The sequence below is a fragment of the Melanerpes formicivorus genome, unplaced genomic scaffold, assembly GCF_026170545.1.
Source record: "Melanerpes formicivorus ecotype bairdi unplaced genomic scaffold, bMelFor1.0.p_v2 SCAF_13, whole genome shotgun sequence".
Classification (NCBI taxonomy): Eukaryota; Metazoa; Chordata; class Aves; order Piciformes; family Picidae; genus Melanerpes; species Melanerpes formicivorus.
This window is the reverse complement of record NW_027142365.1, coordinates 11,737,032-11,764,580: the sequence shown is the minus strand read 5'-3', so window position 1 is coordinate 11,764,580 and position 27,549 is coordinate 11,737,032. Positions and strand designations below refer to the sequence as shown.

Genomic DNA, 27,549 nt, shown 5'->3' with positions numbered 1-27,549 from the left:
GACTGGATTGGATTGGGACCGGGACTGGCAATAAGACTGGACTGGGACAGGTACTGGACTGGGACTGGAACTGGGATAGAGACACTGGACTGGAACTGAATTTGGACTGCACTGGCACTGGGGAAGAGATTGGAACAGGGTTGAGTTGAGGCAGGGAGAGAGACTGGACTGGGACTGGGACTGAGACTGAACTGGAAAAGAGAGTGAACTGAGATTCGTCTGGAACTTGACTAGGAATTAACTGGGACAGAGAGACTGGACTGGAACTGAAACTGGGATTGGATTTGGGCTGGTATTGAACTAAAACTGGGATAGAGGCTGGAATGGACTGGGACAGAGACTGAGCTGGGACTAGACAGGGACAGAGACAAAACAGATTGGAACTTGACTGGCATAGAAACTGGACTGGCATAGAAACTGGACTGGAGGTGGTCTGAAATTGGACTGGGACCAGGGACTTAACAGCAACTAGACCGGGACTGGAACTAAGACTGGACTGGGACTAGACCGGGACCAAAACTGGATCCAGGCCTAGCACCCACACCTGCACTGGGAGTGACACTGGGGTGCACTGGGGTGGTGGTACTGCCGGGGGGGGGCAGGGGCCCCAAGATGAGGGGCGGGGCCTGTGCTATCAGGGGCGTGGAGCGGGGCGGGGCCATGGGGGCCTTCCCCAATCGGCGCCCCCGGGCCGGGCGTGGCGCCCTCCCCCCCCCTGCCCCGCGGCCATTGGCTGCGACAGGGCTGGCCCCGCCCCCCGGCCCCGGCTGTCAACACGCAGCGGCCGCCGCCTGTCGAACCGAGCCGAGCCGGGCCGGGTTGGGCCGAGCCGAGCCGAGCCGAGCCGAGCCGAGCCCAGCCCAACCGAGCCGAGCCCAGCCCCTCCGAGCCGAGCCGAGCCGAGCCGAGCCGACTCTCTCCGAGTCCTGCCGGGCTGAGCTAAGCCCCGCCGGGCCGAGCCCCTTCGGGCTGAGCTGAGCCCCTCCGAGCCCCTCCGCGTTGAGCCGAGCCGAGCCCCGCCGGGCCGGGCCGGGCCGAACCGGGCCAAACCGAGCCGCACTCCGCTGGGCTGAGCCGAGCTGGGCCGGGCCGGGCCGGGCGGGGCGGGGGCTGCATCCCCCTGGGCCGCTCCGTGCCTAAATAAGGCCGATGCTGCGGCGGGCACCGGGCGGGTAGAGCGGGGGGGTACACCGGCACAGGTACCCGCACTGGTACCCAAACCGCGCCCGCACCGGGCGGCCGGGGCAAGCACCTGCGGCCACCGGGCGGGCGGCGGGAGGGGGAGGGCCCAGCCTTAACCCTTGCGTGCCCGCCCCGCATCCCGCCCCCCTCTCCCTCTCGGGGCCGAACAGGACCGAAGCGGGGCTGAGCCACTCCCCGCCCCCCCCGCCGCCGCCCCGCCGGCGCCGTCCTTGGCTCAAGGGCAGCTGGACCCCCCGCGGCGCGGGGCCGCCTTCCCCCCCGCCCTTACTCCCCCCCGCGTCGTTCCCTGCTCCCCGTGCGGTTCCCGCCTCCCCCCTCCGTTCCCCGGTGCCGGCGGCGCGGGGGGCGCTGCCCCATGGGCCCGGCAGGATGCCGGTGCGGCGGGGGCACGTCGCCCCCCAAAACACCTTTCTGGACACCATCATCCGCAAATTCGAGGGACAGAGTGAGTGGAGCCAGGGATACCGGGGGGGGTACGGGGCTTGGGGTGACCGGGGGGACACGGAGCTAGGGGAATATAGGGTGCTGCGGGGCGGGCTGGAACCGGGACTCGGGACTTGGGGGGGCTCGGGGGGGCGCGGGGTCCCTGGAGTCATGGTGGTGGTGAGCCCATGGAAGTGGGGTTCATGTGGTGATTGTGGTAGGGTATCTGTAGTGCTGATACTGAGGTTCCCATGGTGGTGTGGTCCCTGTGGTGGTGGTGATGGTGGTGGGGTGCCCATAGTGATGGTTGTGGGATCTCTGTAGTGGTGGGATCACTGGGGTGGTGCTAGTGAGGTCCTCATGGTGGTGAGATCCCTGTGGTGATGATGGTAAAGTTTCTGTGGTGATGCTCATGGTAGTAGCACTTTGAGGGATCCCTGGGGAGTAAGGTGGGTGCATTGTGGGGCATGCTTGGTCACTGGGAACCCAGAGCCATGATGCAGCCAAGCGATGGAGGGACCAAAGGATGGGTGGATGGAGGAATGGGTGGATGGAGGGATGGATGGATGGAGGGAGGGAGGGTTGGGAGGATGGATAGGCCAAGGATGGATGGATAGAGGGAGGGAGGGATGGAAAGAGGGAAGGAGGGATGGGCAAAGGATGGATGGAAGGACCAAGGGATGGATGTGGGATGAATGGAGGGACCAAGGGAGGGATGGATGGAAGGATGGATGAAGGGATGGAGGGCTGGATGGATAGCGGCCATGCCTCTGACCCTGCCGCGTGCCCCGTAGGCCGCAAGTTCATCATTGGGAACGCGCGGGCGGCCAACTGCGCGGTGATCTACTGCAACGACGGCTTCTGCCGGCTCTGCGGCTACTCGCGGGCGGAGGTGATGCAGCAGCCCAGCACCTGTGACTTCCTGCACGGGCCCCGCACCCAGCGCCGCGCCGCCGCCCAGATCGCCCAGGCGCTGCTGGGCGCCGAGGAGCGCAAGGTGGAGATCTGCTTCTACCGCAAGGACGGTACGGACCGTGCCCGCCGCCGTGCCCCTCGCTGCCGCTGCGCCACCGGGGTGTTTGTGTTGGGTGTTGGCTGCCGGCCCTCACTGCTGGCACGGCTTGTGGCTTGCTGGCGTCGTACGTTGCCCGTGCCAGGGCTTGCTGCGCCGTGGGGGGCACGTGGTGCCGGCGTGGGTGCTGTTGACGTGGCTCTGAGAGGGACTCTGAGAGTGGGAGTTTGTCTTGCCCTGCGGGAACTGCCACTGCCAAGGGTCAATAGCTCTCCACAGCCTGGCGGGGTGCCAGTGCCAGGAGCTGTGTGCTGGGGGGCTAGGACCATGGGGCTGTGGCATTGCAGCGAGGGTGATGTGGCGGCATGGGCACTGCACTGCCAGGGGCACGGGGTAGGGGCTTTTCTGGCCCAGGCTGCCCCAGAGCCCTGGGTATTGTGGTGCCACCATCCTGGTAGGGTGCATGGGGAGTCACTGGCCAGCCTGGTGCCAGTGTCAGCAGTTGGGTGCTGGTGCCTGTGGCGCCTGGGCTGGCACGAGCAGCCCTGCAGTAACAGTGACAGTGCTGGTGCCAGGTGTCCCAGCTCTCACCGCAGCTGTGCCTAGTTCTCAGCACCCAGTAAACAAATCTGATCCTCAGCTGCTGACACTGCCACTGTGGTTTCAGCCCCTGGTGCCACCTGGTCACTGGGGCAGGGGGTCACAGGGGCATGACTGGGACTGGTAGTGCTCCAGAGACTGAGCTGGGATTCGGGAGTGAGACCCCAGTGCCTGCTAAGAGGGTGGCAGCTCAATGGCACTGTGGGCACAGCCAGTGCCCTTTGGACCTGTGCTAAGTGCCAGGGGCTGGCACATGGCAGCTCCCTCCTGGCAATGCCCAATGCTCATTAGGGCCCTGATAATCATGTTGGGTGCTGGGGAGGGGTCTTATGTCCTGGACTCACCCCCCACTGCCATGCTCCTTGACAGCATCCATGGCTCTGGCACCAGCTCATGCCCCACCAAAGCCCCCAGCAATGAGCCAGGGGTGGGACTCAGCTCCCAGGCCAGGGGCACACCCCAGCCCCCCACCCTGAACAGTGCCAGAGGGTCCCAGCACGCTGCAGCCCCCTCCACAGCCTGGGGGGTCTCCAGCTCAGTGTGGTCCCATGGGGAGGTGGAGTGGGAGTCCAGGGGGTCCTGGAGTGATGTGGGGGGGTCCTATCATAGGAGGTGCCCAGCTCTGCCACAGGTGAGTGGGCACTGTCAGGGCCAGTGCAGGGCACGTGGCAGCGGGTGGCAGCGGGTGGCCTGGCAGTGCCTGTCCCCGGGGAGCCTAGCATTTCCAGCAGGATATTTATAGGTGCTGGCAGCAGTGGCAGGTGCCAGTGGTGGGTGCCTGGGAGCTGCTCCCTGACGCAGCTGGACGCTGCCAGTGCCAAATGGGTCCTGGCTGGGGGTGCTGTGGCAATTCCACTCATGGGTGCCCCCCCTCCCTGCTAGGCACAGCTTTGTGCCATCTGTGTGCTGTGGTGTCAGTGCCACCATGGGGCTGGCACAGAGACAGCAGTCCTCAGGAGGGATCTCTTTGCTGTCCTACAGTTGCCCATGGGGCAGGGACCCTGCTGCCAGCTCTGGCCTCTCGGTCCATCCCTGTTGTGGTTGTGCCATCGCCCATCCCATTGGTGCCATTGTGGTTGTGTCAGGGTGCTGAACCCCGGTCTTCTGTCCTGGTCCCCACCCACCGCAGCACCAAGCCACTGCCATGGTGCCCCTCCAGCCTGCCCTGGCATGGCCCTGGGTCACTGTGGCACATGTCTGGCAGTGCTGTGCACTGGCACTCATCTGGGCCTGGCCACAGACGGCGGTTCTCCGCGCCGTTGTTTACCAAACCGGGCCCTGGTGCTTGAAGGTCGAGGCAGCTGCTGGCTCTTCATGCCCACAGCGATGGCCTTGAGCTCATGGGGGCAGCCGCTGCAGTGCCACGTGTGTGAGGGACAGGGACAGGGAGGGGGCACAGACACACCCCCCCACACCGGTGTTTGGGGTAGTGTGTGCCCAGCCCTTGGCATGGGACTGGCACTAGGCCGAGGGTGTGCAGGAGCCAAATCAGAGCCCCAGTCACTGTCTGTCCAGCATAAGCTGGCACATGGTAGTGCAGGCACTCCCCCTGTGCTGGCACAGTTTCCATGGCACAGCCAGGCGCTGCACTGGCACCGTGCTGACATCTTGGCACTGTGAAACAGGAGGGCTGGTGAGGGTTGCTGGGGAGCATCAGCTGCTGCTGGTGCTGCCCGGGCAAGGTCGTGGCCTCACCACAGTGCCAGAGCCAGGCCTGGTGCCTGTGGGTCAGTGGACAGGGTATGCCCACCACCAGGGGGGTATGCCAGGGGGTGTCCTGGCAGTGCAGGTAGTGGTGAGGTGCCCATGCCTGGCTAGGTCCCAGCTCTGGAGCCCAGAGGTGAGGGGGTGCCCGGTGTCAGGGTGCTGGGGCAGTGGGGTGCCTGGTGGTAGGGTGGTGCCTGGGGCATAATGGGGTGCGGGGATGGGGGAGGCTGGGGGAGTGTTGGGGATTTTGGAGGGGGGAGTTCCCCAGTGCCACCCACCCAGAGCAGGGTGAGGAGGTCTGGGGGTGAGGGGCAGGGGAGCATTTGGGGTGGGTGGCACAACAAGGGGTATACTGGGGGACAGTGATGTAGGGGGGGATGCTGGGCATGGGGGGGCAAGAGAGATACTGGGGGGGGGTTGGGGGGTGGACAAGGGGACACTGGGGGCTGCTGGGGGACTACTGAGGCTGCTGGGAGGGGTCTGGGGGGCACTGACTGCGGCAGGGGGCTCAGCACACACCCCCTGCTGCTCCACCCCACCCCAACACTCCCCGGGGCTGCCGCCAGCCGCCCCCGAGCACTGCTGTCCCAGTTGCCCTCGGGGCTGCCCGGTGGCAGGAGGGGTCCCGATGGCGAAGGGCGGGGGGGGGGGGGGGGCCGTGGCCGTTCCGCGCCGAAGCCGCTGCCCGCGGCCATATTTAGGCATAAAACCGGCGAGTGGCTCCGGGGGGAGGGGGGTTGCTCACCAGGGGGGTCCCCTCCGTCAGCACCGCGCAGGCCGGGACCCCACACACCCCCACAGGACCCCCCACCCATGGGGCTTCACCTTCCCGTGGCCACCGGGGCAGGGGCGGGGAGGTCTGGGGTGGCACCTTGACGCCCCCCACTCCGGACCCCTCCAGCCCCCTCCTGACACCCCCCCGCTATCCCCAAACCCACCCGGACCCGGCTGGAAGTGAGGTGAGGGTGACTACCGTGGGCGGTGGCGTCCCGGTGGGTAGCGGGATGGGCATGCTGAGAGGCCCTAGCGGGGGGGTGCTGATGGTGCCAGCGCGGTGCCATCCCGCGTCCCGGGCGGGGGATGAGCGGGATTAGGGATTCCCGCGGGTGGGTGAGGATGAGGGGAAACTGCCGCTGGCACCATGTGGCGGTGCCGCTAATCCCTGACAGCCGAGACCCCGCTGCGGCCCGGGCCGTGCCAGGCTGTGCCATGCTAGGCTGTGCCAGACCGTGCCAAGCCATGCCACGCGCCCCCTGCCCCCCCAAACGGGCAGGGATTTCCCACATTGGTGCCGGTGCCAGTGCCGGTGCCAGCTGGCGGCTGCCATCGTGTGCCGGGCCCGCTGCCAGCCCCGGGGGGGAACACGACACGGTGCGGGGGAGCGAGAGCGGGGGGGAAATCCAGCACCCGGCGTCACGCGCTCGTGTCCCCCCTCCCCCCAGTCGCCTGTCCCCTGGGGAGGGGCTGGGGGTGCCCGCGTGGGTGGGAGGCTGGGGGGAAGCCCCCTCCCCAGTACCCACTGGGGCAGATGGTGACGCCCCCCGAGGAAAGGGGGAAGGTTCTTGCGGGGGGAGGGGGCAGGGTGCTGGAGGGGTGCCCAGGGCTGGAGGGAGCTGCAAGGTGCTGGGAGGGTGCAAGGTGCTGGGCGGGGTTCAGGGGGCTGGGGAGGCTGCGGGATGAGGTGGGGGAAGAGGGTGCTAGGGGATGCAGGATTCTGAACGGGGGATGCGGGATGCTGGGGGGGGCAGGGAGCTGCCGCACCCCCGCACAGCAGAGGTTACCCTGGGTTGCCCCCCCGGGCCTGCGCCCCCCCAGCCCCCGCGGGATTAACGCCGCAGCTGTGAACGGCCCTGAGCCGCTTAAAATCGCGGGCACCGCGCTGCTCCCGCTCCGGCTCCTGTAAGCACCCCCTGAAACCCATCGCAGCCCTGGGGGGGCGGAATGCCCCTCCCCCCACACTCCCCAGCCTCCCCCTCCACCGCGGAGGTAGCTGCCAGTTGGTGCTGCCCAGGGATGGGGAGCAGTGGGGGCTGCCAGGCAGTGGCAGGGTGCGGGAGAGGGGTGCCAATGAGGAATGGTGGTCAGGAGAGAGGTGCCAGGCAGGAACGGAGGTCAGGAGGGGATTCCCAGGGGGTTCTGGGGGTCAAGAAGAGGGTGCCAGGCCGTGCCAGGGGCTGTGCCAGCACGGTACTGAGCCCACCCCAAACACACCTTCCCCGCAGGCAGCTGCTTCCTGTGCCTGGTGGACGTGGTGCCCGTGAAGAGTGAGGATGGCACCGTCATCATGTTCATCCTGAACTTCGAGCTGGTGCTGGAGAAGGAGCACCCAGGGTCCCCTGACCAGGACACCAACCACTGGGTCACCCCCCCAAACTGGTTCCCTGCAGGTAGGGCTGGCACCTGGGCCCAGGACACATGGCACAGCTTGGGGGGATGGGGCTGTGTGCCAGCTTTACCATGTTTAGTCCCACAAGATCCCCCCCTGACACTTCTGCAGACCTCATGTCCTGGGTGCCATGCTGTGCCTCCTGGCACATGGCAAGGCAGTGGGTGCCCAGGGGGTTGGTGGGTGCCTTTGGCCTCACTTCTTCAGACTTTAGGTGCCAGATGGCAAGGTTAGTGGGTGCCCATGAGTGGGTTTGGAGGGTGCCTTTGGCCCCACTCCTGGAGACTCTAGGTGCCAGGCCGTACCATACAGCACATAGTGAGGGCAGCAGGTGCTCGCAGGTGATTTTGCTGGGTGCCCCCGATGCCAACCCTGCCCCTTGTTTGTGCAGGGCGCAGCCGGTCGCTGCGACTGAAGCTACCAGCGCTGCTGGCACTGGCAGGCAGCAAGCAGTCGCTGCCAGCCACGGAGGCACCGGACGCAGTGGTCGTGGACTGTGCCAAGCAGAGCAGCGAGTCCGGCACTGAGGATGCCACGTCCTGGCCAGAGCCTGGCTGCCTGGGAAGTGCCCAGCCCGAGGACCAGGCAGCTCTGATGGGTGGGGAACCCCCCGTCACCCACTCCTCACCGCGGGCCGAGCGCCTGGCACCGCACGCCGCCTTCTCGGATGGCAGCCTGGCACGGTGCCGCTCGGGCGACAGCCTCCGCAGCCTGCGCCGGGCATCGTCCCTCGATGACATGGAGGCCATGAAGGGCGACGGGGACAAGCGCTGCCACCAGCGCCACGCCAGCGCCGGCGTGCACCGCGGCTCCAGCACCGGTATGCCTGTGCCCGGCAGTGCCAACGGCAGCAGGATGAGGCCGCAGAGGCTGCCGGCTTGTTAGGGTCTTTCCACTGCCGCTGCCAGCCGCTGCCCGGGGGCGCCCACCGGTGCCTTGGCCACGGTGCCAGCACGTGGTGCTCGCGGCACTCATCACTGTCATCCTCCTCATTGTGCTAATGAAGCTGCGCTGCTGGCAGCTTTGGGGCCTGCTGGCAACCTCCTTGCCACCCACAGCCACCGGCTTGGCACTGAGCTCCCTGGCACAGCGCCAAGCGCCCCCCCCCCCCCCCCCCCCCCCCGGCATGTTGCCTACCAAAAACGGCACCGAAACATTACCCAGCACCGAGCTCTGTGGCGCAGCACTGAGCCCCCCGTGTGGCACTCAGCCTCTCACCTGGCACCCAAACCCCCAAATGGCACCAAGCCCCCTCCAGCACCGAGCCCCCCAAATGACTCCAAGGCCCCACGTGGCACAGAGCCCCTCATCTGGTACCAGCTGCCCACCACCAGCCCCAGCTGCCCTGTGCCAGCAGCAGTTAACCGGCTTACAGCACTGCTAAGCTCATTAACGGCTGGCAATTAATTACATTAATTACATTAACGTAAACGACACCAGGCCAGGGAATGCAGGGCTGCCAACGCCGGCCTGAGCAAGGGGCTGTCACTCCAGCAACCCTTTACCCACTGTGGCACACCCCCTCCCCGCCCAGGGTACCCCACTGCCCTCACCCAGTCCAGGGCTCCCTTGGGAGCTGCTCAACCCACCCCGGGGCTCCTCTCCCCCATGGTGAGCCCCCTGCCCACCCCAGAGCGGGCCCCCGGGTGCTTCTTTCCCCCGCTGACGGTGCCCCCCGCAGGGGCCGTGGGCAGCCTGCGCAACGCCCTGCTGAACTCGACGTCGGAGCCGGAGCTGGCACGGTACCGGGCCATTGGCAGGATCCCCCACATCACCCTCAGCTTCGTCGACTTCAAGGGGGATGCTTTCCTGGCCGCCCCCCCAGGCGAGAAGGAGATCATCGCCCCCACCAAGCTGAAGGACCGGACCCACAACGTCACCGAGAAGGTCACCCAGGTGAGGCCGGGAGCGGCACATGGCACACGGCGCTGGCCGAGTGGTGCTGAAGGTGGCAAGGAGGTGCTGGCCGTGGTCAAGAGGTGTTGGAGGTGGCTGGGAAGGGCTGGAGGTGGCTGTGTGATGCTGTAAGTCTATAGGTGGTGCTGGAGGTGACCAGGAGGTGTGAGAAGTGACCAAGCAGTGCCAGAGGTGGCCAAGAGGTGTCAGAGATGACCAAGTGATGCTGGAGGTAGCCAACTAGTATTGCAGGTGCCCAGGAGATGTCGGAGGTGACCAAGCAATGCCAGAGGTGGCCAAGAGGTATTGGAGGTGACCAAGAGGTATTGGAGGTGACCAGGTGATGGTGGAGGTGATCAAATGAGTCTGGAGGTAGCCAGGTGATGCTGAGGGCATGGCCAGAGCCCAGGGGATGCTCTGAGCCCTGAGGTGATGGTGGAGCTCATGGTGTGATGCTGGAGGCCACAGTGAGGTGCTGCAGAGAGTGCTGAAGCCCAGCTGGGTGCCCAGGATGCCCCTGCCTGGGGTGATGCCCTCACCCAGGGGATGCCAGCAGAGGTGGTGTGAGGTGGGGCTGTCGCTGGCTGTGCCTCATGGCTGTTCCCCCAGCCCCACAGGACCGGGAGGGTCCCTGTCAGCCCCCTGAAGGGGATCAGCCTTGGTGCTGGAGTGGTGGGCGTCACAGCGTGGCAGCGTGGTGGTACATGGCTGGCACATGACTGGCACAGATGGCACGGGGGGGTCCCTGGGGAGTTCCCAGTGAGGAGCATGGGGCAGGGGCCTCCTAGCCTGGACTGTCTATCGTGCCCAGCACAGGTGTCAGCCCCGGTGTCGTGCCAGGCTGCCCCATGCCGTGCCAGGGTGCTGGGGACTGTGCTAATCCTTGGCACCAAGTTGTGTAATCACCATCTGGCTATGCCCACTTAATTACAGTCCAGCCGCCCTGCTAATGAACTCGTGGCTGCTGGGGAGGCTGTGGCTCCCCAGGGCCCCTGGCTGGCCCAGCATGGGGGCTGAGGGCATGGACGAGGGCACCAGGAGAGAGAACCCCCCGTTCCCAGGGTCCCTAAGCGCCCTGTGCCAGCCTTTCTCCACGGGGACCCTGGCAGCTGGCAGGGGATGAAGCTGTGCAAGTGCAGCTGCCAGCACCCCCGGCCCCCCCAGCTCCCACTCACTGGGGGGGGCACAGGTGGGACTGCCTGATTCCACAGGAACTCCTGGCCTGGCTGTGGGGCTACTGTGCCAGGGTGGGCACCCAGCCCTGTGCCCTTTACCAGGTGCCAGAGCAGCCACAGAACCCTCTGCAGGGTGGGGACCTTCTGTTGGTGCTGAGCCTCCCCAGACCTCCTCCCTTGCTTCTTGCCATGCCCACTGTTCCACCGTGGCAGCTGCCAGCCAGGCGCCCTGGGTGTCATTGCCAGTGATTGATCAAGGTGCTGCTGCTGTGCCCAGCCCGAGGCCTGTGCCCAGCCCAGCCGTGCCCCCCTGCCCACCACTGCCATCACTACAGGGTGCCCAGCAGCTGGGGCATATGGCTGCTATCAGCAACGGTTGGCTGTGACACATGTCATTGGGATGGGGGGCACGGTTGTGCCCTAGCTGTGCTGGGCACCTCAGGGTGGGAGAATCCATCAGATACTTGGCACAGGATGGCGTCCCCACTGCATGTGCCAGTGAGGTAGGCTGTGTGCCAGCCTGGTGTGACCGTGTGCCAATGTGGCATAGAGAACAGGTGGGCGTGGTCAGGGTGGCTGTGCTTAGGACCCTGCGGGGACCAAGAGGTGACCCTGGCTGTGGCGCGGTGACGCCATGGGGCAGTGATGCCGTGGGGCTGAAGGCTGCCAGGCCCTGGTGCCATGAATCACCGGCGGTGACGGCAGCCAAGGCGCCCGCGCTGCAGCCCCGTCAAGGTCACCCTGCTCTTGGGCCTCCAACTGCGGCCAACCGCGCTGGCACTGATGGGCATGGGGACCTGGCATGGGCAGGCTGCAGGCTGGCACCGACTGGCTCCAGTGCTACATCAGGATGGGTGCTGTGGCATCCATTAGGTCACAGCAGTGCCAGGGACCCTCGAGTTGCTCTGGCAGAGCACCCCCCCCGGCTGTGGTGGAGCTCTGGCTGGGCACTACTGGCACCATGCTGGTGATGACCAACCTGGCCAAGATCTGGGCTCTGTCACAGCCTTGCCATAGGACACCTGCTGGTGCCCACCCTGAGTGCCTCTGGAGGGTGGGGGGCTGAGCTGGCCTGGTCTGTAGTGACCACCAAACCCACCTCGGTCTGGTGGGTTCCCCCCAGTGCCACTGGCTGGGGCAGTGTCACCAGGGGCTGCCAGTGGGTGGCAGTAAGGGTGGGGTGCACAGGAACCCCCCGTCCTTGGCAGAAGGGATCCCCCCAAGAGCCCTCACAGCTGTGGGGTGAGGATGCTCCACCCCAGGGCCCCCCGCAGGTGGGCTGAGGAGCAGGGGCAGGCGCTGGGTGGCTGCAGCAGGGTCCCAGTGCCAGGGCTGGGTGGCAGCCAGGGACACCGAGAGCTGGCAGTGCCAGCAGGGGCAGGGGGGGCAGGGGGAGCACGGAAGCCACGTGGCGTCCTCCCTGTCCCTGTGTCCATCCCGGTCCCCGTCCCTGCTCGTTGGGGTACCGCACCCGGGGGGTCTCGGGGACCCCTGGGGTTGATCGAGGGTCTCGGGGAGTCCGTGGGGAGTCCGTGGGCCTGCAGGCAGCAGCTGCCAGACTCGGGGAGGGTGGGCAGCCAGAATCCCCGGGAGTTGTGTGTCCCCCTCCCCCACCCCGTGCCTCAGTGTCTCCCGGGGGGGATCCCGGTCCCTCCCCGCGGCGTGACGAGAGCGGTGGGGGCCGGAGGGGGCTGGACGGGGGCGGCGGCGGCGGAGCGGGGGGGGGGACCCGGGGCGGGGGGGGCGGCCCCGCTCCATCTGCTGCCAGCTCGGGGCAGCGCCGGGCTCGGCTCGGCTGGGCTCAGCTCAGCCTGGCCCTGCCGGGATGAGAGGCGGCGTGGGGCTGCCGCGGGGCTACCCCCGCTGATCACGATCATGGTCTCCGTGCGTCGCGACAGCGGCGACCGCCCCGACGGGGACCGCAAGAGCGGCCGGGTCCGGCGCGCCGTGCGCGTCTCCAGCCTGGTGGCACAGGAGGTACTAAGGGGCACTGGGGGGGGATCTGGGGAACGGGGGGGTGGGGTGTCCCTTCCGCCGCACCCGTCCCAAGCGGCCCCCAACTCCGACGGCACCGTCTGCTCCGGAGCCCGTCCCGATCCCCAGAGACCCCCCAAATCCCCGACCCCCGGAACCCCCCACTGCCGGAGCCGCGGAATCCCCGGACCCCAACCCTCAGAGACCCCCACCAAATCTCCGACCGCCGGAGCCCCCCGATCCCCAGGGACCCCCGACTCCCAGAGCCTGCCCCTAGCTGCCCTCGCTCCGACAGCATCGTCTGCCCAGGAGTCCCTCTACTACCGCGGGGAGAGGGTCCGGCTGTGAGCCCCGTGCAGGGATCGAGGCTCACGGGGCTCGTCCCGCGGGACCGTAGAGAGGTTCCTGGAGCCGTTCCCACACTGGAACCCCCTGGGGCGGCCGGGAGGCGGGCACTAGGTGGTTGGGGCGGGCCCCGGGGGGCTTGAGAGTCCCAAGGGGCCAGGAGCAGTGGGGCCGGGAGCCACGAGAGCCCCCAAACTCCGTGGATGCCATGGGTGCCGTGGGTACCATGGGTGCCACGGGTCAGGGTAGCATCACCCACCCATGGGCGTTCTGCCACCCTCCAGCTGTGCCACAGCAGCTGTGGCACGGTTGTGGCTGTGGGTGCTGCCATGAACCAAGGTGCTGCCAGAATAGTGCCAGCACGTAATAGTGGTCCCCGTGGCTGACCCGTCGACGGTGGTGCGTGGTACTCTGGTGTGGCACAGCGTGGCACGACGTGGGCCAGCGTAGGGTGCCTGCGTCAGTGGGTGTGGGTCGGGTGCCGTGGCAGGCGCACCGCCCCGTGGGGACGTCACCCTCTCACGGGCACGTCACCCACCCTGCCACCAGTGCCACGGACTGTGGGTGCTGTCACCGTGCCGCCGATACCAGGGTAGGTGCCAGCATTGCCTCCTGGCCAGGGTGGCTGCCCAACACTGGTGCCCATGTCGGGGGGTGCTGAGGGAGCCCCACAGCTCGATGCGGTGAGTACCAGCAGCGTGGCCACCACAGCCACCGAGCTGGGCACAGCTGGGTGTCATGGTGCCGTCAGTGCCACGCACACTGCCAGGGCTGTGCTGGTGCCACATGGACGGTCAGTGCTTGCCGCAGCAGAGAGCATGTTGGGTGGCACCAGCACTGGCGATGGTGGTGGGGTTGTCACCACTGGTGTTGGGCACCCTTGGCACTATGGGCTTTGGGTGTCAGCAGTTGCCTGGTTTGGGTGTCCCCTGCTGGCATATATTTGGGTGCTGATGGTGGGCAGTGCTGCTGGGTTTGGTGCCATGGGTGCTGGGGTTGGTACATAGTGGGTATCAATGTCCTGGGGGTGGATGACACAGAGGTGCCCAAAACCTGCTGGTGAGGGTTGCCCAGGGGTGTATCAGGTGTTTGCTGGTGCCCTTGTTTGATGCTGGTGCCAGTGCTGGGTGCTCATGTTGGGTGCCACTGTTGGTTACTGGTGATAGTACCAGTGGCTGGGCGTTCATGTTGGGTACCCTTGTTGGGTGCCAGTGCCAATACTGGGTGCTTGTATTGGGTGCCAGTGTTGGGTGCTGGTGAGGGGTACTTGGACTGCTGTTGCATAGGAGCCAGTGAGAGCATTTGGTACCTGCTGGCTGTGGCTGTTGGATACCTTTTGGAGCAGTGATTGGGTACTGGTGCTGGCACTGGTATGTGAGTGCTGCTGTTTGGTGCCAGTGCTGGGTGCCAGTGTTGGTGCTGGTGTGGCATCCCTGGGCACGTGTTGGGTGGGTGTTGGTGCCAGTGCTGGGTAGCTGCAGCTGCTTGGTACCTTCTGTTCAATCACTGGTGCTGGTGCCAGTGTCAGGACTGGCTGCTGATGCCAGTATCAGTGCTGAGTGGCAGTGCCAGCATTAGGGTGCTTGGGTGGCAGTGTGGTTTCTGGTGCATGGGTGCCAGTGCAAGGTGTTTGGGGTGCCCACTAGCATGGGTGCTGTGGGTCCCGAGGCGCTGGTGCAGGGGCCGGCACTGTCGGGCTGGCAGTGAAGCGCGGGCACAGGCGGGTACCAGCGGGCGGGGGGTGCTGGGGGTGCAGTGCCCAGGGTATTTGCGGCAGCGAGGGCAGCGCGGGCCGTGGGCGCGGGTGTTGGGGGCGCGGCAGGTGCCGGGTGCGGGAGGCACAGGAGGTGCTGGCGGAGGTGCTGCGGCGAGGCGCCGCGTGTGGGGCGGTGTTGGTGCCACCGCGTGTCACCGTGTGCCACCCGGATCTGTGTCACGCTGACTGATGGGTGTCGTGTCACCCTCACCGGGGGGTGGCACCGGCCATCGGCCCTACTTGTGGGCGCAGGGACTGGGAGAGAGAGGGGTGGTCGGGAGTCGGTGCCAGCCGCGGGGGCTGGGGGTACCGGGCTGTGCCCGCTGGATGGGGGGACGCCGGGGGCGGAGAAGCACAGGGGCTGTCTCCGTGGCTGGGAGTCACAGGATGGGGCTGGGGGCTGTCCCCATGACACAGGGCACAGTGGGAGGGTGGGGCGGGCACTGCCCTGCAGTGGTGCCGTAGTTGAGGGGTGTCCCGAGTGCTGCCTCCAACCCAGACGCAACTGCGGGCCCCAGCCCGGGCAGTGACAGCAGGGAACGGGGACGGGGAGGGTGTGTTGAGGGGAGTCCCTCGGGGTCTCGCTGCCTGCCTTGGGATGCCCGGGGGCGCTGGGGAGGGGTCGGCGGCCGCCGGTGCCACGGGCAGGGCTCTGTCCTAGTTTGCCGGAGCCGCCGGTGGCTGGAACCGCCCCCATCCCGCTCCCCCCCTCCCCCGCCGCTCACTTTCCCCCCGGCTCCCTCCCTGCCCCCGCGCCCCGGTTCCATCGGAGCCGCCTTGCCCGAGCCGCAGCGAGACATCCCCCGCCTCCACCGAAAGGCTGCCGGTGCTGAAAGGGATTGTTCAGCTGGGACCCCCCAACGCTGTGTGTGGTGATGGAGCCGGGGGGGACTCTGCTCTCGGTGCCTCTGTGCCCCCCTCCCCGGAGGTCTGCAACATTCTCGTCCCCTGTGCCCACCCCTGACCCCAAATCCATGTGTCCCCAGGACACCCCTGCTCCCCACTCCGGATCCCCCGGTACCTGTTCCCCTCCTGCCTGTACCCCTGTGCCCCCCACGTGGCAGCCTCACCCCGTATGACCCCGCAGCATCTTGCCCCCGTGGCAGTAGTCCACCCCTGCCTGCCGGTGGCACCTTTGGGGCACGGAGAGGGGGCGGGTTCTTGGTGTGTGCTACTCCCGGAACCACCCTCAGAGGGTGTCACAAGGAGCGGGGGGCCGCGGGTGCCAGCGGGGAACCCCTGACGTGGGTGGCAGCGGGTGAGTCAGGGCTGGTGACAGAACCGCGGCGTGTCCCTGGCATTGGCATGGCTGTTCCACCAGCGCCCTGGGCACGACACTCCCCCCACGAGGCCACCGGGGGCGGTGACACTTGGGGACAGGGGTGATAGGGGCCGTGTGTGTCCCCCCGGATGTGCCCTGGTGCCCCATGTGCCAAGGGAGGTGGTGGCAGCAGGAGGACACTTTGGCACCACGCTGGCATATGGGTGGTTGTGGCGTGTCCCTGGCGTGTTTGTGGCATGTTCATGGCATGTTTGCAGGCTGCCACACCATGCCCACACTGTGGAGCATAAATCTTGGCACCAGCACGGTGCCCACATGGCCAAAGGGGCGCTGAGGGGGTCAGGACACCTCCCACTTTGTGACACACCAGGAAAGGCGCCACCTGCCCCCCTGCCCACTCCCTGCCCTCACCCACCACCCACTCTGCTGCCCACTCTAATGCCCACAGGCACCAGCAGCTGACCTAACGTCCCCACCCCAGGTACCCCCAAACCCTGCTGTGGCACCAAGCCCTTCGCTGTGCCGCTGTGTGCCACGCTGTGTACCGTGCTGTGTGCCACGCTGTGCCGTGCCAGGGCTCCCCGGAGCACGGGAGGGGCTGGGGGCGGGCAGGGGGGCACAGGCGGGCACTGGCAGCAGGGCAGGCTGGGAAAAATTTCCGCCCCAATAATTTTCCTGTCGCCGCCGCCGCCGCCACAGCCAGGGGTGCCCGGTCACCGCGCCCGGCCAGGCCCGGGGTGCCAGGGAGGGGGCAGTGGGATGGGCACTGGTGGGGGGCCACGCGCTTGGTGCCCACGGGGTAGGTGGCGGGCAGGTGATGGCGGGTGAGTGCCACCGGTGAGCCCCGGGCAGGGTCTGGCACAGCAGGTGGCCGGGAGGATGCTGGCATCGCTACTGCAGCTGCTGCAGGGCCCCCCTGCTGCCCACCCAGGGGTCGGAGCGCGCCCCACGCCTGGCATCTCCCCGCTCTGTGGCACCTGCCTGTGCCTCGACGGCCACGCTGCTCGTGCCGGGGGGCACAGTCACCAGGAGAAGGTACTGGGCACACCGTGTTCCTGCCATGCCCAGGCCTGGCACCTGCCGCCGGGCACCTCTCTGGGTGGGGGGAGGGTCCGGCCCGGGGGTGTCTGTGGGGGTGCTCCGGGGAGGGTGGTGGGTGCTGTGCCGTGGGCTCGGAGGGGGTACCCGTGTCCTGGCACCGCCCCCAGATCCACGCCCCCTGCTTTGGATAGCGCTGGTTACCCACTGCTGCCCCTCGCCCTGCTGCCACCTGGTACCTGCCCACAGCCCCTCCGGGTGGCATGGCCCTGGAGCCCCCTCCAGCCCCGCGGCAGCACTGCACCCCCAGGATGATGCCCAGGGGTGGCTGTGCCCCATCGCCTGCTCCCGCAGCTGTACCTGTGCCAATGCTCGGCACAGGCAGAGTGGGGAGGGACCCCCCAGAACCCACTCACCCCAGCTCCTGTCCCTGCCTTTGGGTACTGTGTGGGCGGGTGCTGTGCCCAGGCTGGCTCCTCTCTGGGGGGCTGCCCTGGCACCCTCACCCCATCCCTGGGCCCCTCCGCCCACCAGTGTCTGCTTGCCTGCTCCCTATTTATAGCCAGTGCCCCCATCCCACAGCCAGGACATCTAATCCTGGTGCCAGGCAGCCAGGACAGGCGGGCACAGCTGCCAGGGCACAGCTGTGTGCCCCTCTGTATCCCTGGCTCGGACTGTGTATGCCTATCATATTGTGCCCATCACATGTGTGCCCACATGTGTGTTGAGGGCTGGGGACAGCAGCACTGTGGGGGGCAGGAGGATGGGGCAGGAGGTGGCATTGCTGTGGGGAGGTAGTTGTCAGGGCAGAGAGTCTGTGCCCCCTGTGTGTCTGTACTCCCCAGCCTCATTGCCCTGGACACTGCCAGGGTAGGGGATCTTAGAAGGGGGTCCAGGGAGCAGAGACCTGCTGGAACTGGGGGAAGCTCCTGGCAGCCCTTTGTGCCCATGGTTCCCATTGTGCCTGTCCCCACTGCATGTGCTGCACCCTCGGTGCCCACTGTGTCTATTGCCCCTACTGCACACCCACCACACCCACTGAACCCTACTGCCCCAGCACCACTTGATGTACCCACTCTGCCCTCTGCACCTGCTGCCCCACTCCAGGGTGTCCCACCCCCTGTGTAGGGCAGGGACCCTACTGTGGGCACCCCTAATTCCCCACCCCATCCCCACAGCTCTGGGGCATGTGGGAGAGACTCTGGCTTCTCTTCCTGGCACAGGGACAATGCTGTGTACCACTGCTGGCCCAGGGCACTGGTGCCAGCCAACAGTCGTGTCACTGCCCGCCTTGGTGGGCCCAGAGCTTTGGGGGGGTGGGGGTTGGTTTGGTCGCGGTGGTGCTGGGTGAGGTACTTTGGGGCACAGAGACAACCCAGAGCACCGGTGCCAGATTCCAGCTGTGTCACTGCTCACCTTGGTGTGCTCAGAGCTTTGGTGGGGTGGTGGCTGGGTCCTGCAGGGCAGGGGTGGGGGATGCCCTGGGCGAAGTGGTGCTGGGCTTGTGGGCTCTGTAGTGTGGGGGAGAGACTCCGGCTTCTCTCCCTGGCACAAGGACAATGCAGGGCATTGGTGCTGGCCCCCTCCACATCACTGCCCACCTGTGTGATGGGGTCCTGCAGGTCTCGGCGCTTTGGAAGACCTGCCTGGGCCAGGGTGGTGCCGGCCAGGGGGGTGGTCTCAGCCCGGCAGGAGGTGGGCACAGGCTCTGAGGCCGTGCCCGTGGCTGTTGCCCAGGTGCTGTCGCTGGGAGCCGACGTGCTGCCCGAGTACAAGCTGCAGGCGCCGCGCATCCACCGATGGACCATCCTGCACTACAGCCCCTTCAAGGCGGTGTGGGACTGGCTGATCCTGCTGCTGGTCATCTACACGGCCATCTTCACCCCCTACTCGGCCGCCTTCCTGCTCAACGACCAGGAGGAGGCGCAGCGCCACCACTGCGGCTACTCCTGCAGCCCCCTCAACGTGGTGGACCTGATCGTGGACATCATGTTCATCATCGACATCCTCATCAACTTCCGCACCACCTACGTCAACTCCAACGAGGAGGTGGTCAGCCACCCTGCCAAGATCGCCATACACTACTTCAAGGGGTGGTTCCTCATCGACATGGTGGCTGCCATCCCCTTCGACCTCCTCATCTTCGGCTCCGGCTCTGAGGAGGTACCCATGGGACACTGCTGTGCCAATGTGCTGTGCCACTGCGCCGTGCCCAGAGCTGGGTGGTGCTTTGAGAGTCAGGGCTGGGTGATGCTTTGGGAGTCCCATGTGAGTGGTCATGGTGGGTGCCAGATGCCCACGGTGAGTGTCAGGGCAGTGGGGGTTGTTCCCTAGGTGCCAGATGCTCTCCTGGGGTGATGTCCAGGAACCTCCTTACATGTGACCCCAGGCCAGGGACAGGTGTCCACAGTTGGGGGCCATGGGTGCCAAAGGCATTTGGTACCAGGGAAGTGGGCATCAGGACAGCGAGTGCCAAGATGATGGGTGCCAGAGCAATGGGTTCGACGTGGGTGGGTGCCAGGGCAGGTGCAGGCAGCACGTGCTACTGGGCTCAGGTGTGGGCGAATCTGGGTCTGGCCCTGGGGGACCCCTGTGCCTAGCAGTAATGGAGTGATGCCATGCTGAGGGGGGGCAACCCCTGCCCTGCCACGTGCCTTTGCAAGGCCCCCTGGTACTGGGGAGAGGATGGCTTTACCCAAGGGTGGACACCTCAGCCTGCAGTGGGGCAGGAGGTCTGTGAAGGGGGGGCACCAGGGCTGCCTCTGCTTTTGGAGAGGATGTGGTTACTGGGCAGGGGAGCTCTGCTGTGCCATTCCACTCTGCACACCCCAGGTTTCCACAGTTCTGGGGAGGTCTGGGGGTCTCTGGAGGGGTTTGGAGCTGCCCTTGTCTGCAGGGAGGCCTCAGCCTGGCAGTCCGGGTAGGGGTCTCAGGGAGGAATCAGATCCTCCAGGGAGGACTCAGTTCCCCAGTTCCTGGGGGTCTCCAAGGGTCTCAGGGGGTCTCTGAAGGGGTCAGAGCTGCCCTTTCCTGAAAGGAGGACTCAGCTCCCCAGTTCCTGGGCGTTTGGGTGGGGGTCTCAGGGAGTCTCAACAAGGGCAGGGCGTCTCGGGGTGGGGGGGAGGTGTGTCAGATCCTGCAGTGAGGACTCAGCTCCCCAGTTCCCAGGTAGCTCTGGTTGAGGTTCTCCATCACATCCCCCGGTTGACCCCCCGCAGACCTCCATGCACTTCACCTCGCGGGTTGGCCGAGATGCCCTTTGGGGGTCCCTTGGATGCAATCTGTGAAGCTGTGACTCTTGTCCCCACCCCACTCCCCCCTCCCCCTGCCCAGACCACCACCCTGATCGGGCTGCTGAAGACGGCGCGGCTGCTGCGGCTGGTGCGGGTGGCGCGGAAGCTGGACCGGTACTCGGAGTACGGCGCGGCCGTGCTCTTCCTCCTGATGTGTACCTTCGCCCTCATCGCCCACTGGCTGGCATGCATCTGGTACGCCATCGGCAACGTGGAGGGCCAGCGCATCGGCTGGCTGCACGCCCTGGGCGAGCAGCTGGGCAAGCCCCTGAACGCCAGCGACCCCCGCCGCGGGCCCACCATCAAGGACAAATACGTCACCGCCCTCTACTTCACCTTCAGCAGCCTCACCAGCGTCGGCTTCGGCAACGTCTCGCCCAACACCAACTCCGAGAAGATCTTCTCCATCTGCGTCATGCTCATCGGCTGTGAGTGCCACCCCGGCGGCCCGGGTGGGGACAGGGTGCGAGGATGGCACGGGCACAGCGAGGGGATAGCGAGGGGATGCAATGGAGGTGGCACAAGTATGGCAAGAGGATAGTGAGGGGATGCAGTGGAAGTGGCACAAGCATGGCAAGAGGATAGTGAGGGGATGCAGTGGAGGTGGCACAAGCATGGCAAGAGGATAGTGAGGGGATGCAATAGAGGTGGCACAAGAATGGCAAGAGGATAGGGGATGCGATGGAGGTGGCACAAGGATGGCAAGAGGATAGTGAGGGGATGCAGTGGAGGTGGCACAAGGATGGCAAGAGGATAGGGGATGCGATGGAGGTGGCACAAGGATGGCAAGGGAATGGCAAGGGGCTGGCACAAGGACGGCAAAGGGATAGTGAGGGGATGTCAAGGGTGTGGTCACTGTGTGTGCACAGTCTGTGTGTGGGCCCAGTTGCTGTAGTGAGCCCAGTCTATGTGTGTGCCCGGGCACTGCATGTGCCCAGGCTCTGTGTGTGCTGAGTCTGTGTGTGCCCAGGCTTTGTGTGCATGCCCAGTCTCTGTGTGCCCAGTCTCTGTGTGAGTGCCCAGTCCCTGTGTGTGTGCCTGGTTGGTGTTTGGGCACCCGGTCTGTGTGTGCCCAGCCTGTCTGTGTGTGTGTGTCCAGCCAAGTGCCCGGAGGTGACACGGGCGCTGGCCCTGGCACAGCGCTGATGTATGCCAGCATCTTCGGGAACGTCTCTGCCATCATCCAGCGGCTGTACTCGGGCACTGCCCGCTACCACACGCAGATGCTGCGGGTGCGGGAGTTCATCCGCTTCCACCAGATCCCCAACCCCCTGCGCCAGCGCCTGGAGGAGTACTTCCAGCACGCCTGGTCCTACACCAACGGCATCGACATGAATGCGGTGAGCTGCCAGGCCTGGCACTGCCATCCAGACCCTGGCGTGGGCCCTGCTGCGCTCACCCAGCCCACGGCGTGGCTGCCACTGCGCCTCTTGGTTCACCCAGCTTATGGTGTGGCCGCCACTGCATCCACCCAGACCGTGGCATGGCCACCACCACCTTCAACTTCAGGCCACCCAGCTGGTGGCACAGCCACCACTACAGCCACCTAGCCACTCAGCCAGCAGTGTGGCTGCTGCCATGACTCCATGGCCACCCATCTAGTGGAATGGCTGCCACTACTGCCACCCCACTGGTGACATCAGCCTCTGGCACAGCTGCCCAGACAATGGCATGGCCAACAAGCTGGGGGCATAGATCCTCACTGTGGCTGCTAAACCAACGGCAGGGCCAGCTGTCTGGTGTCCTGCCCACCACCGTGGCCACCTTGCCACCCAACCAGCAGCACAGCCACCACCACAGCCACCACGGTGACCTTCGCCTTGTCCTACAGGTGCTGAAGGGCTTCCCTGAGTGCCTGCAGGCCGACATCTGCCTGCACCTCAACCGCAGCCTGCTCCAGAACTGCAAACCCTTCAAGGGAGCCACCAAGGGCTGTCTCCGTGCCCTGGCCATGAAGTTCAAGACCACCCACGCCCCGCCCGGGGACACCTTGGTCCATGCGGGCGACGTCCTCACTGCGCTCTACTTCATCTCCCGCGGCTCCATCGAGATCCTGCGCGGCGACGTGGTGGTGGCCATCCTAGGTGAGCTGCCGCTGGTCGGCTGTGGGGACTTGGCACCATGGTCTGGGGATGGGTGGGGTGACTGGCACACCAGAAGGTTGTGCTACCATTCAGCGAGACTTGGACGGGCTGGAGAGCTGAGCAGGGAGAAATTTGATGAGGTTCAACAAGGGCAAGTGCAGAGTCTTGTGCCTGGGAAGGAACAACTCCATGCACCAGGATAGGCTGGGGGTGCACCTGCTGGAGAGCAGTGAAGGCGAAAGGGATCTGGGGGTCCTGGTGGATGGAAGGATGACTGTGAGCCAGCAATGTGCTCTTGTGGCCAAGAAGGCCAATGCCATTCTGGGGTAGATTAGAAGGGCTGTGACCAGTAGTTCAAGAGAGGTTCTCCTCCCCCTTTACTCTGCACTGGTGGGGCCACATCTGGAATATTGTGTCCAGTTCTGGGCCCCTCAGTTCCAGAAAGACAGTGAGCTGCTTGAAAAAGTCCACAAGGATGATGAAGGGAGTGGAACATTTCCTGTATGAGTAGAGACTGAGGGAGCTGAGGCTCTTTAGCTTAGAGAAGAGGAGGCTGAGAGGTGACCTCATCAATGTTTATGAAGATGTAAAGGGTGAGTGCCAAGAGGGTGGAGCCAGGCTGTGCTCAGTGGTGCCCAGTGACAGCACAAGGGGCAGTAGTGGAAGCTGAGGCACAGGAAGTTTCATGTACATAGGAGGACAAATTTTTCCCCTGTGAGGGTTCTAGAGCCCTGGAACAGGCTGCCCAGGGGGGTTGTGGAGTCTCCCTCTCTGGAGATACTCAAAACTCGCCTGGATGCGTTCCTGTGTAACCTGGTGCAGGTGATCCTGCTCTGGCAGGGGGCTTGGACTGGATGAGCTTTTGAGGTCACTTCCAGCCCCTGAAATTCTGTGATTCTGTGATGTCCCCATGGGGCTGACCCCCCTCCCACTTGCCCCACCAAGGGAAGAACGACATCTTTGGGGAGCCCCTGAACCTCTACGCGCGGCCGGGGAAGTCCAACGGGGACGTGCGGGCCTTGACCTACTGTGACCTGCACAAGATCCACCGCGAGGACCTGCTGGAGGTGCTGGACATGTACCCCGAGTTCTCCGACCACTTCTGGTCCAGCCTGGAGATCACCTTCAACCTGCGCGATGTGAGTGGGGGGCCCAGCAAACTGGGGGGGTCCCAGTGTGGGAGATGCTCAGCGATGGGGACAGCCACCCTGAGATGGCACCGAGGTGGTGGTGGAGGCACCACGGCCAAATCATCCCCACAGCGTCACTCCCCAACAGCAGAAACAGACTAGACTAGACTAGACTAGAATTCACCAGGTTGGAAAAGACCTTTGAGATCATCCAGTCCAACTTATCACCCAACACCATCTAATCAACTAAACCGTGGCACTAAGTGCCTCATCCAGGCTCTTCAGTGACACCACACCCAGTGTCACCCCTCTCAGTGCTTGCTCTAAGTGCTTCCTTCTCCCCACAACCAGTCCTGCCAGTAACCCCCGCAAGTCTGACCCTCTCTGCAGTGCCCCCAGTCCCTTCCAGCCCAGGCTGGGGGTTCAGCAGCCCCCCAGTTTAGAATAGAATTGACTCCCCTAGTGCTCCAAATCCCTGCCAGCCTGCTGTGGGTGCTTCAGAAGCCCCCCCCCCAGTTTGACCTCCAGTACTGCTCCCAGTCCCTTCTAGCCCAAATCTGATTCCCCAGTAGCCCTAGTCTCTTCCAGCCCAGGCTGGGGGTCCAGCTCCCCAAGTCTGACCGCTTGTTTCCCGCTTCGCCCCCAGACCAACATGATCCCCGGCTCCCCCGGCAGCGATGAGCTCGACGCGGGGGGCTTCAACCGGCTCCGCAAGCGCAAACTCTCCTTCCGCCGCCGCACCGAGAAGGGTGAGTCCAGGGGCGGTCCTGGGGCGGAGGGGGGCAGTTCCTGAGGGGTTAGCGGGGAGATGCGGGGGGGGGTGGGGGGATGGGTGGAGCTGTCTCAGGGTCTCGGGGCAGTCTGGAAGGATCCTGGGGCGCGGGGGGGGGGTGTCCTAGAAGGTCCAGGAGGGTCCTGGGGATCCGGGGATTCTCGGGGGTGCTGTGGGGTGTCCTGGGGGATGGGGGTCTGCAGAAGTCCTGGTAGGGTCCAGCGGGATTCTAGGGTGTTAAGTAGGAAGTTCTGGAGGGGTCCGAGGGGCTTCTGGGGGAGTCCTGGGGGAATTCTCTGGGGGTCCTGGGAGGGAGTCCTGGTGGAGGGTCCGGGGGAGTTCTAGGAACGTTCGGGAAGGTCCAGGGTTGGGGGCGGGGGTACTGGATGTGTTCGGGGGGTGGGGGAAAGTGTGGGGGGGGAGGAGGGCGTGCCGTGGAAACCTTTGGGGGGGGGACGGGGACGTCGTGCGGGGCGTCCTGGGGGAGTCCGCGTGTTGTCAGCGGTGACCCCCCTCATGTCCCCGCAGATGCCACCCCCGGGGAGCTGCGGAGCTGCCCGAAAGCGCTGCGAGGGGGCAGGAGGGGACAGCCCCCAGGGGCACCGTCCGAGTGGGATCCGTGTCCCCCGTGTCACCCCAGCGACCCCTCCAGCGACCCCTCCAGCGACGAGGACGAGACCCCCGCCCCCGGCCCCCCCGGGGCCACTGCACTGTCCCCGTTCCGCAGCGAGGGGGCCGAGGAAGGCGAGAGCAAAGGCAGTGGCGATATCTGCAACCCGCTGTCAGGTGGGGTTGGGGGCCAGGGGATCCTGGGGGAGTCCTGGGGGAGCCCTGAAGGGGCCACAAGTCCTGCCCTCCCTGCACAGGCAGATGGAGAACCCCTCCAGACCCCCTCCGATCCATCGATCCCCTGCCCCACAGCTCAGAACCCCCAGCCTGGGATCTGGCCTGTCATGATCCATCCCTGGATCCCTGCTAGGATCCATCTCTGCTCCATCCTGGCTCAGATCCATCCCTGCTCCATGCCCTACCCTTGCTGGGATCCATCCCTGCTCTGTCCCTTTTGGGATCCATCCTTGCTCCCTGCCCTGTTCTTACTGGGTTCCATCCCTCTTCCTACTGGGATCCATCCCTTCCCCACCCTTATGGACACTCCCATCCACCCAAACTCTTTCAGGAGCCTTCTCTGGGGTCTCCAACATCTTCAGTTTTTGGGGGGACAACCGGGGCCGCCAGTACCAGGAGCTTCCCCGTTGCACCATCCCGGCCCACGCCGCCCTCAGCCTTCCCCTGCCGCCCATGAGCCGGCGCCAGCGTTCTGAGGTGGAGACTCGGCTTGACCTTCTCCAGAAGCAACTCAACAGGTATCTTGAGATGCTATAGGGGGCCACCACAACCTTGAGATGCTTTTGGGGGCCACCACAACCTCGGGATGCTTTTGGGGGCCACCACAACTTCGGGATGCTTTTGGGGGCCACAGCCCCCCAAGCTGTGGTACCCATTCCACGTGTGTCCTGTCTTCCACAGGCTGGAGACACGCATGGCCACTGACATCAGCTCCATCATGCAGCTCCTCCAACGCCAGCCCACCTTGGTCCCCCCTGCCTACAGTACAGTGTCATCCCCCCACCAGCCCCATGGACCCCCATGTCCTCTCCAGCCCATCCTCCCCATCACCCCCATCCAACCGCTCGCTCAGGTGGGTAAAGATGCTCCCCCCCACCCCCAACATACACCCCCAGACCCAGAAGTGTGGGGTTGAAGTTTCCCCCAGCATTAACTTTAGCCACAAACTACCACAGACCTTCTTCTGGACCCCATCATCTCATATTTCAGTCCTGCTAGGGAGGGTTGGGGTCACCCCTGAGATCCCCCAATGCTGGGCATCCCCTCTCCATGTTCTCCAGCCCCGTTTCTGGGTCACCCCTGAGACCTCCAACCTTGGGCAGTCCCTCCCCATGTCTTCCAGCCCCACTTTGGAGTCACCCCTCAACACCCCTGGTTTGGGGGGGCAGTCCCCCTCTCCTGTACCCCATTGCCCCAGCCCTATGGGAGCCTGGGGTCACCCCTGAGCTCCCCAGCCTTGGGCCAGCCCCTCTCATGACCCACTGCCTGTTCCCTGCCATCCCGGTGCAGCCCTGGGCCTGGCACATGCACTGGGTGCCAGCAGCTGCTCTCTCTCTGGCAGGTTCCAAGCTACCCAGTCCCGCTGGAACTGGCACCTGCCCCAGACCCCCGCGCTGAGCTGCCGCCACTGCCACCAGTGCCGCCAGATGTGGTGCTGCTGGTGGGCTCAGTGGGCACCACGCCTCGACGCCTGTCCCTGCCCGGCCAGCTGCCCCCTGCCCCGGGCACGCAGCCCCTCCAGAGACACTGCTCCGACCCCGGCAGTTAATGGGACACGACGGGGCCAGGACCCCCCCACCAGTGCCACGGGATCCCCCCTCCCGATGCCATCCTGGCACCATGGCACGTGGGGCCCCCCCGGCACAACGGGACACAGGACCCTGTCCCCAGGACGCTGTCAGGGCCGGTGGAGGGTCCTCCATGGATAATCCCCCTGCGGTGGGGGTGGTGGGACCCCCGTGCCCCACGTTAGCTGGACTAACCAGGGGGGGTGTGCCAGGCCCCTGGCCCCGCTGCTGTGCCCACGACTCGGCTGGCAGGGCTGGCAGAGGCTGCTGGGCACTGCTGCTCTTCGCCTTCTCCTCATCCTCCCAGTGCTGCAGCGCCCTCCCTAGCCAGACTCCTTCTGCCCTTGGGGCTGGCAGTGTAGTCTGGGGGGGTCCATGCGTGTGCCAGGTGTGTGTCAGGCGTTTCCCGTGCTTGCTCCGTCCGTCTGCTTGCGTCGGCGCCCCGGGGCAATGAGGAGGTCTCGGGGTGGGGTGGGGTCCCGCTGAGCCAGGAGGCCTCTCCCCCCCAAAAAAATTTGCTGCTGTGGGGACAGCCAGGCACAGTGCCCGTGTCCCCTTGTCCCTGTGTTCGTGCCCATGGCATGCGTGTGCTGCGTCTTGCATGTACCCCTGACGCTGTGCCCCCAGCCTTGTCCCTGCTGGGGGTGGCCCAGGGGGCATTTTCTGTCCGGGGGAGGGTGCCCCTCAGTTCCTCCAGTTGCTCCCTACCTGGGGGCTCCCCTCGTGGGGCCACCCCACGCACAGGTTTGGGGGGGTTTGGGGGTGTTGGGGGGGCTTTTGCCCAACCCCCCCCCAGCCACTCACTGGCCCCAGTAGTGTGTGCTGTGTTTGTGCTGTCATCCCGTAGCTGGGCACTGCATGTGCCCACCCCACTGTGTGCCCCCCCTGCATGTAGCCTTCTGCCGTAGGTGCCCCCGAGGTTTGGGGCAGACCCCCTCCCCTCCAATAAACCAGAGAGACCCCCCCCAGCTCTGTGTGCAGCTGCGTTGTGGGATGGGGCCATGGTGGGGCCATGGCAGGGCCATGTCACTGCGGTGCACTGTGACCGTGGGGAGAGGA

The 27,549-nt window shown here is 65.7% G+C and overlaps 1 protein-coding gene across 2 annotated transcripts; it reads left to right on the top strand.

Moving 5' to 3' along the window:
* Positions 1 to 1,170: 1,170 nt before the first annotated feature.
* KCNH2 (potassium voltage-gated channel subfamily H member 2) lies at positions 1,171 to 27,451 on the top strand. Of its 2 annotated transcripts, XM_068146134.1 has the most exons (16): positions 1,171 to 1,648; positions 2,421 to 2,651; positions 7,168 to 7,332; positions 7,723 to 8,151; positions 9,013 to 9,227; positions 18,535 to 18,960; positions 20,131 to 20,285; positions 20,433 to 20,518; positions 21,231 to 21,430; positions 21,922 to 22,174; positions 23,120 to 23,313; positions 23,951 to 24,053; positions 24,605 to 24,862; positions 25,254 to 25,440; positions 25,604 to 25,775; positions 26,265 to 27,451. In XM_068146134.1, the coding sequence occupies exons 1-16, from the start codon at positions 1,573 to 1,575 to the stop codon at positions 26,469 to 26,471; spliced, it is 3,357 nt and encodes a 1,118-aa protein (XP_068002235.1). In that variant the 5' UTR covers positions 1,171 to 1,572; the 3' UTR covers positions 26,472 to 27,451. The 2 variants fall into 2 exon arrangements, with proteins under 2 accessions (XP_068002235.1, XP_068002234.1); XM_068146133.1 differs by having other exon boundaries at positions 20,131 to 20,518.
* Positions 27,452 to 27,549: the final 98 nt, after the last annotated feature.

Bases quoted from the DNA above. Each gene is read 5' to 3' on its own strand.
- KCNH2 (XM_068146133.1), top strand. From the start codon at position 1,573: ATGCCGGTGCGGCGGGGGCACGTCGCCCCCCAAAACACCTTTCTGGAC. The intron at 2,652-7,167 runs GTACGGACCGTG...CCTTCCCCGCAG, and splicing joins CTGCTTCTACCGCAAGGACG to GCAGCTGCTTCCTGTGCCTG. The intron at 18,961-20,130 runs GTACCCATGGGA...CCCCCTGCCCAG, and splicing joins TCGGCTCCGGCTCTGAGGAG to ACCACCACCCTGATCGGGCT.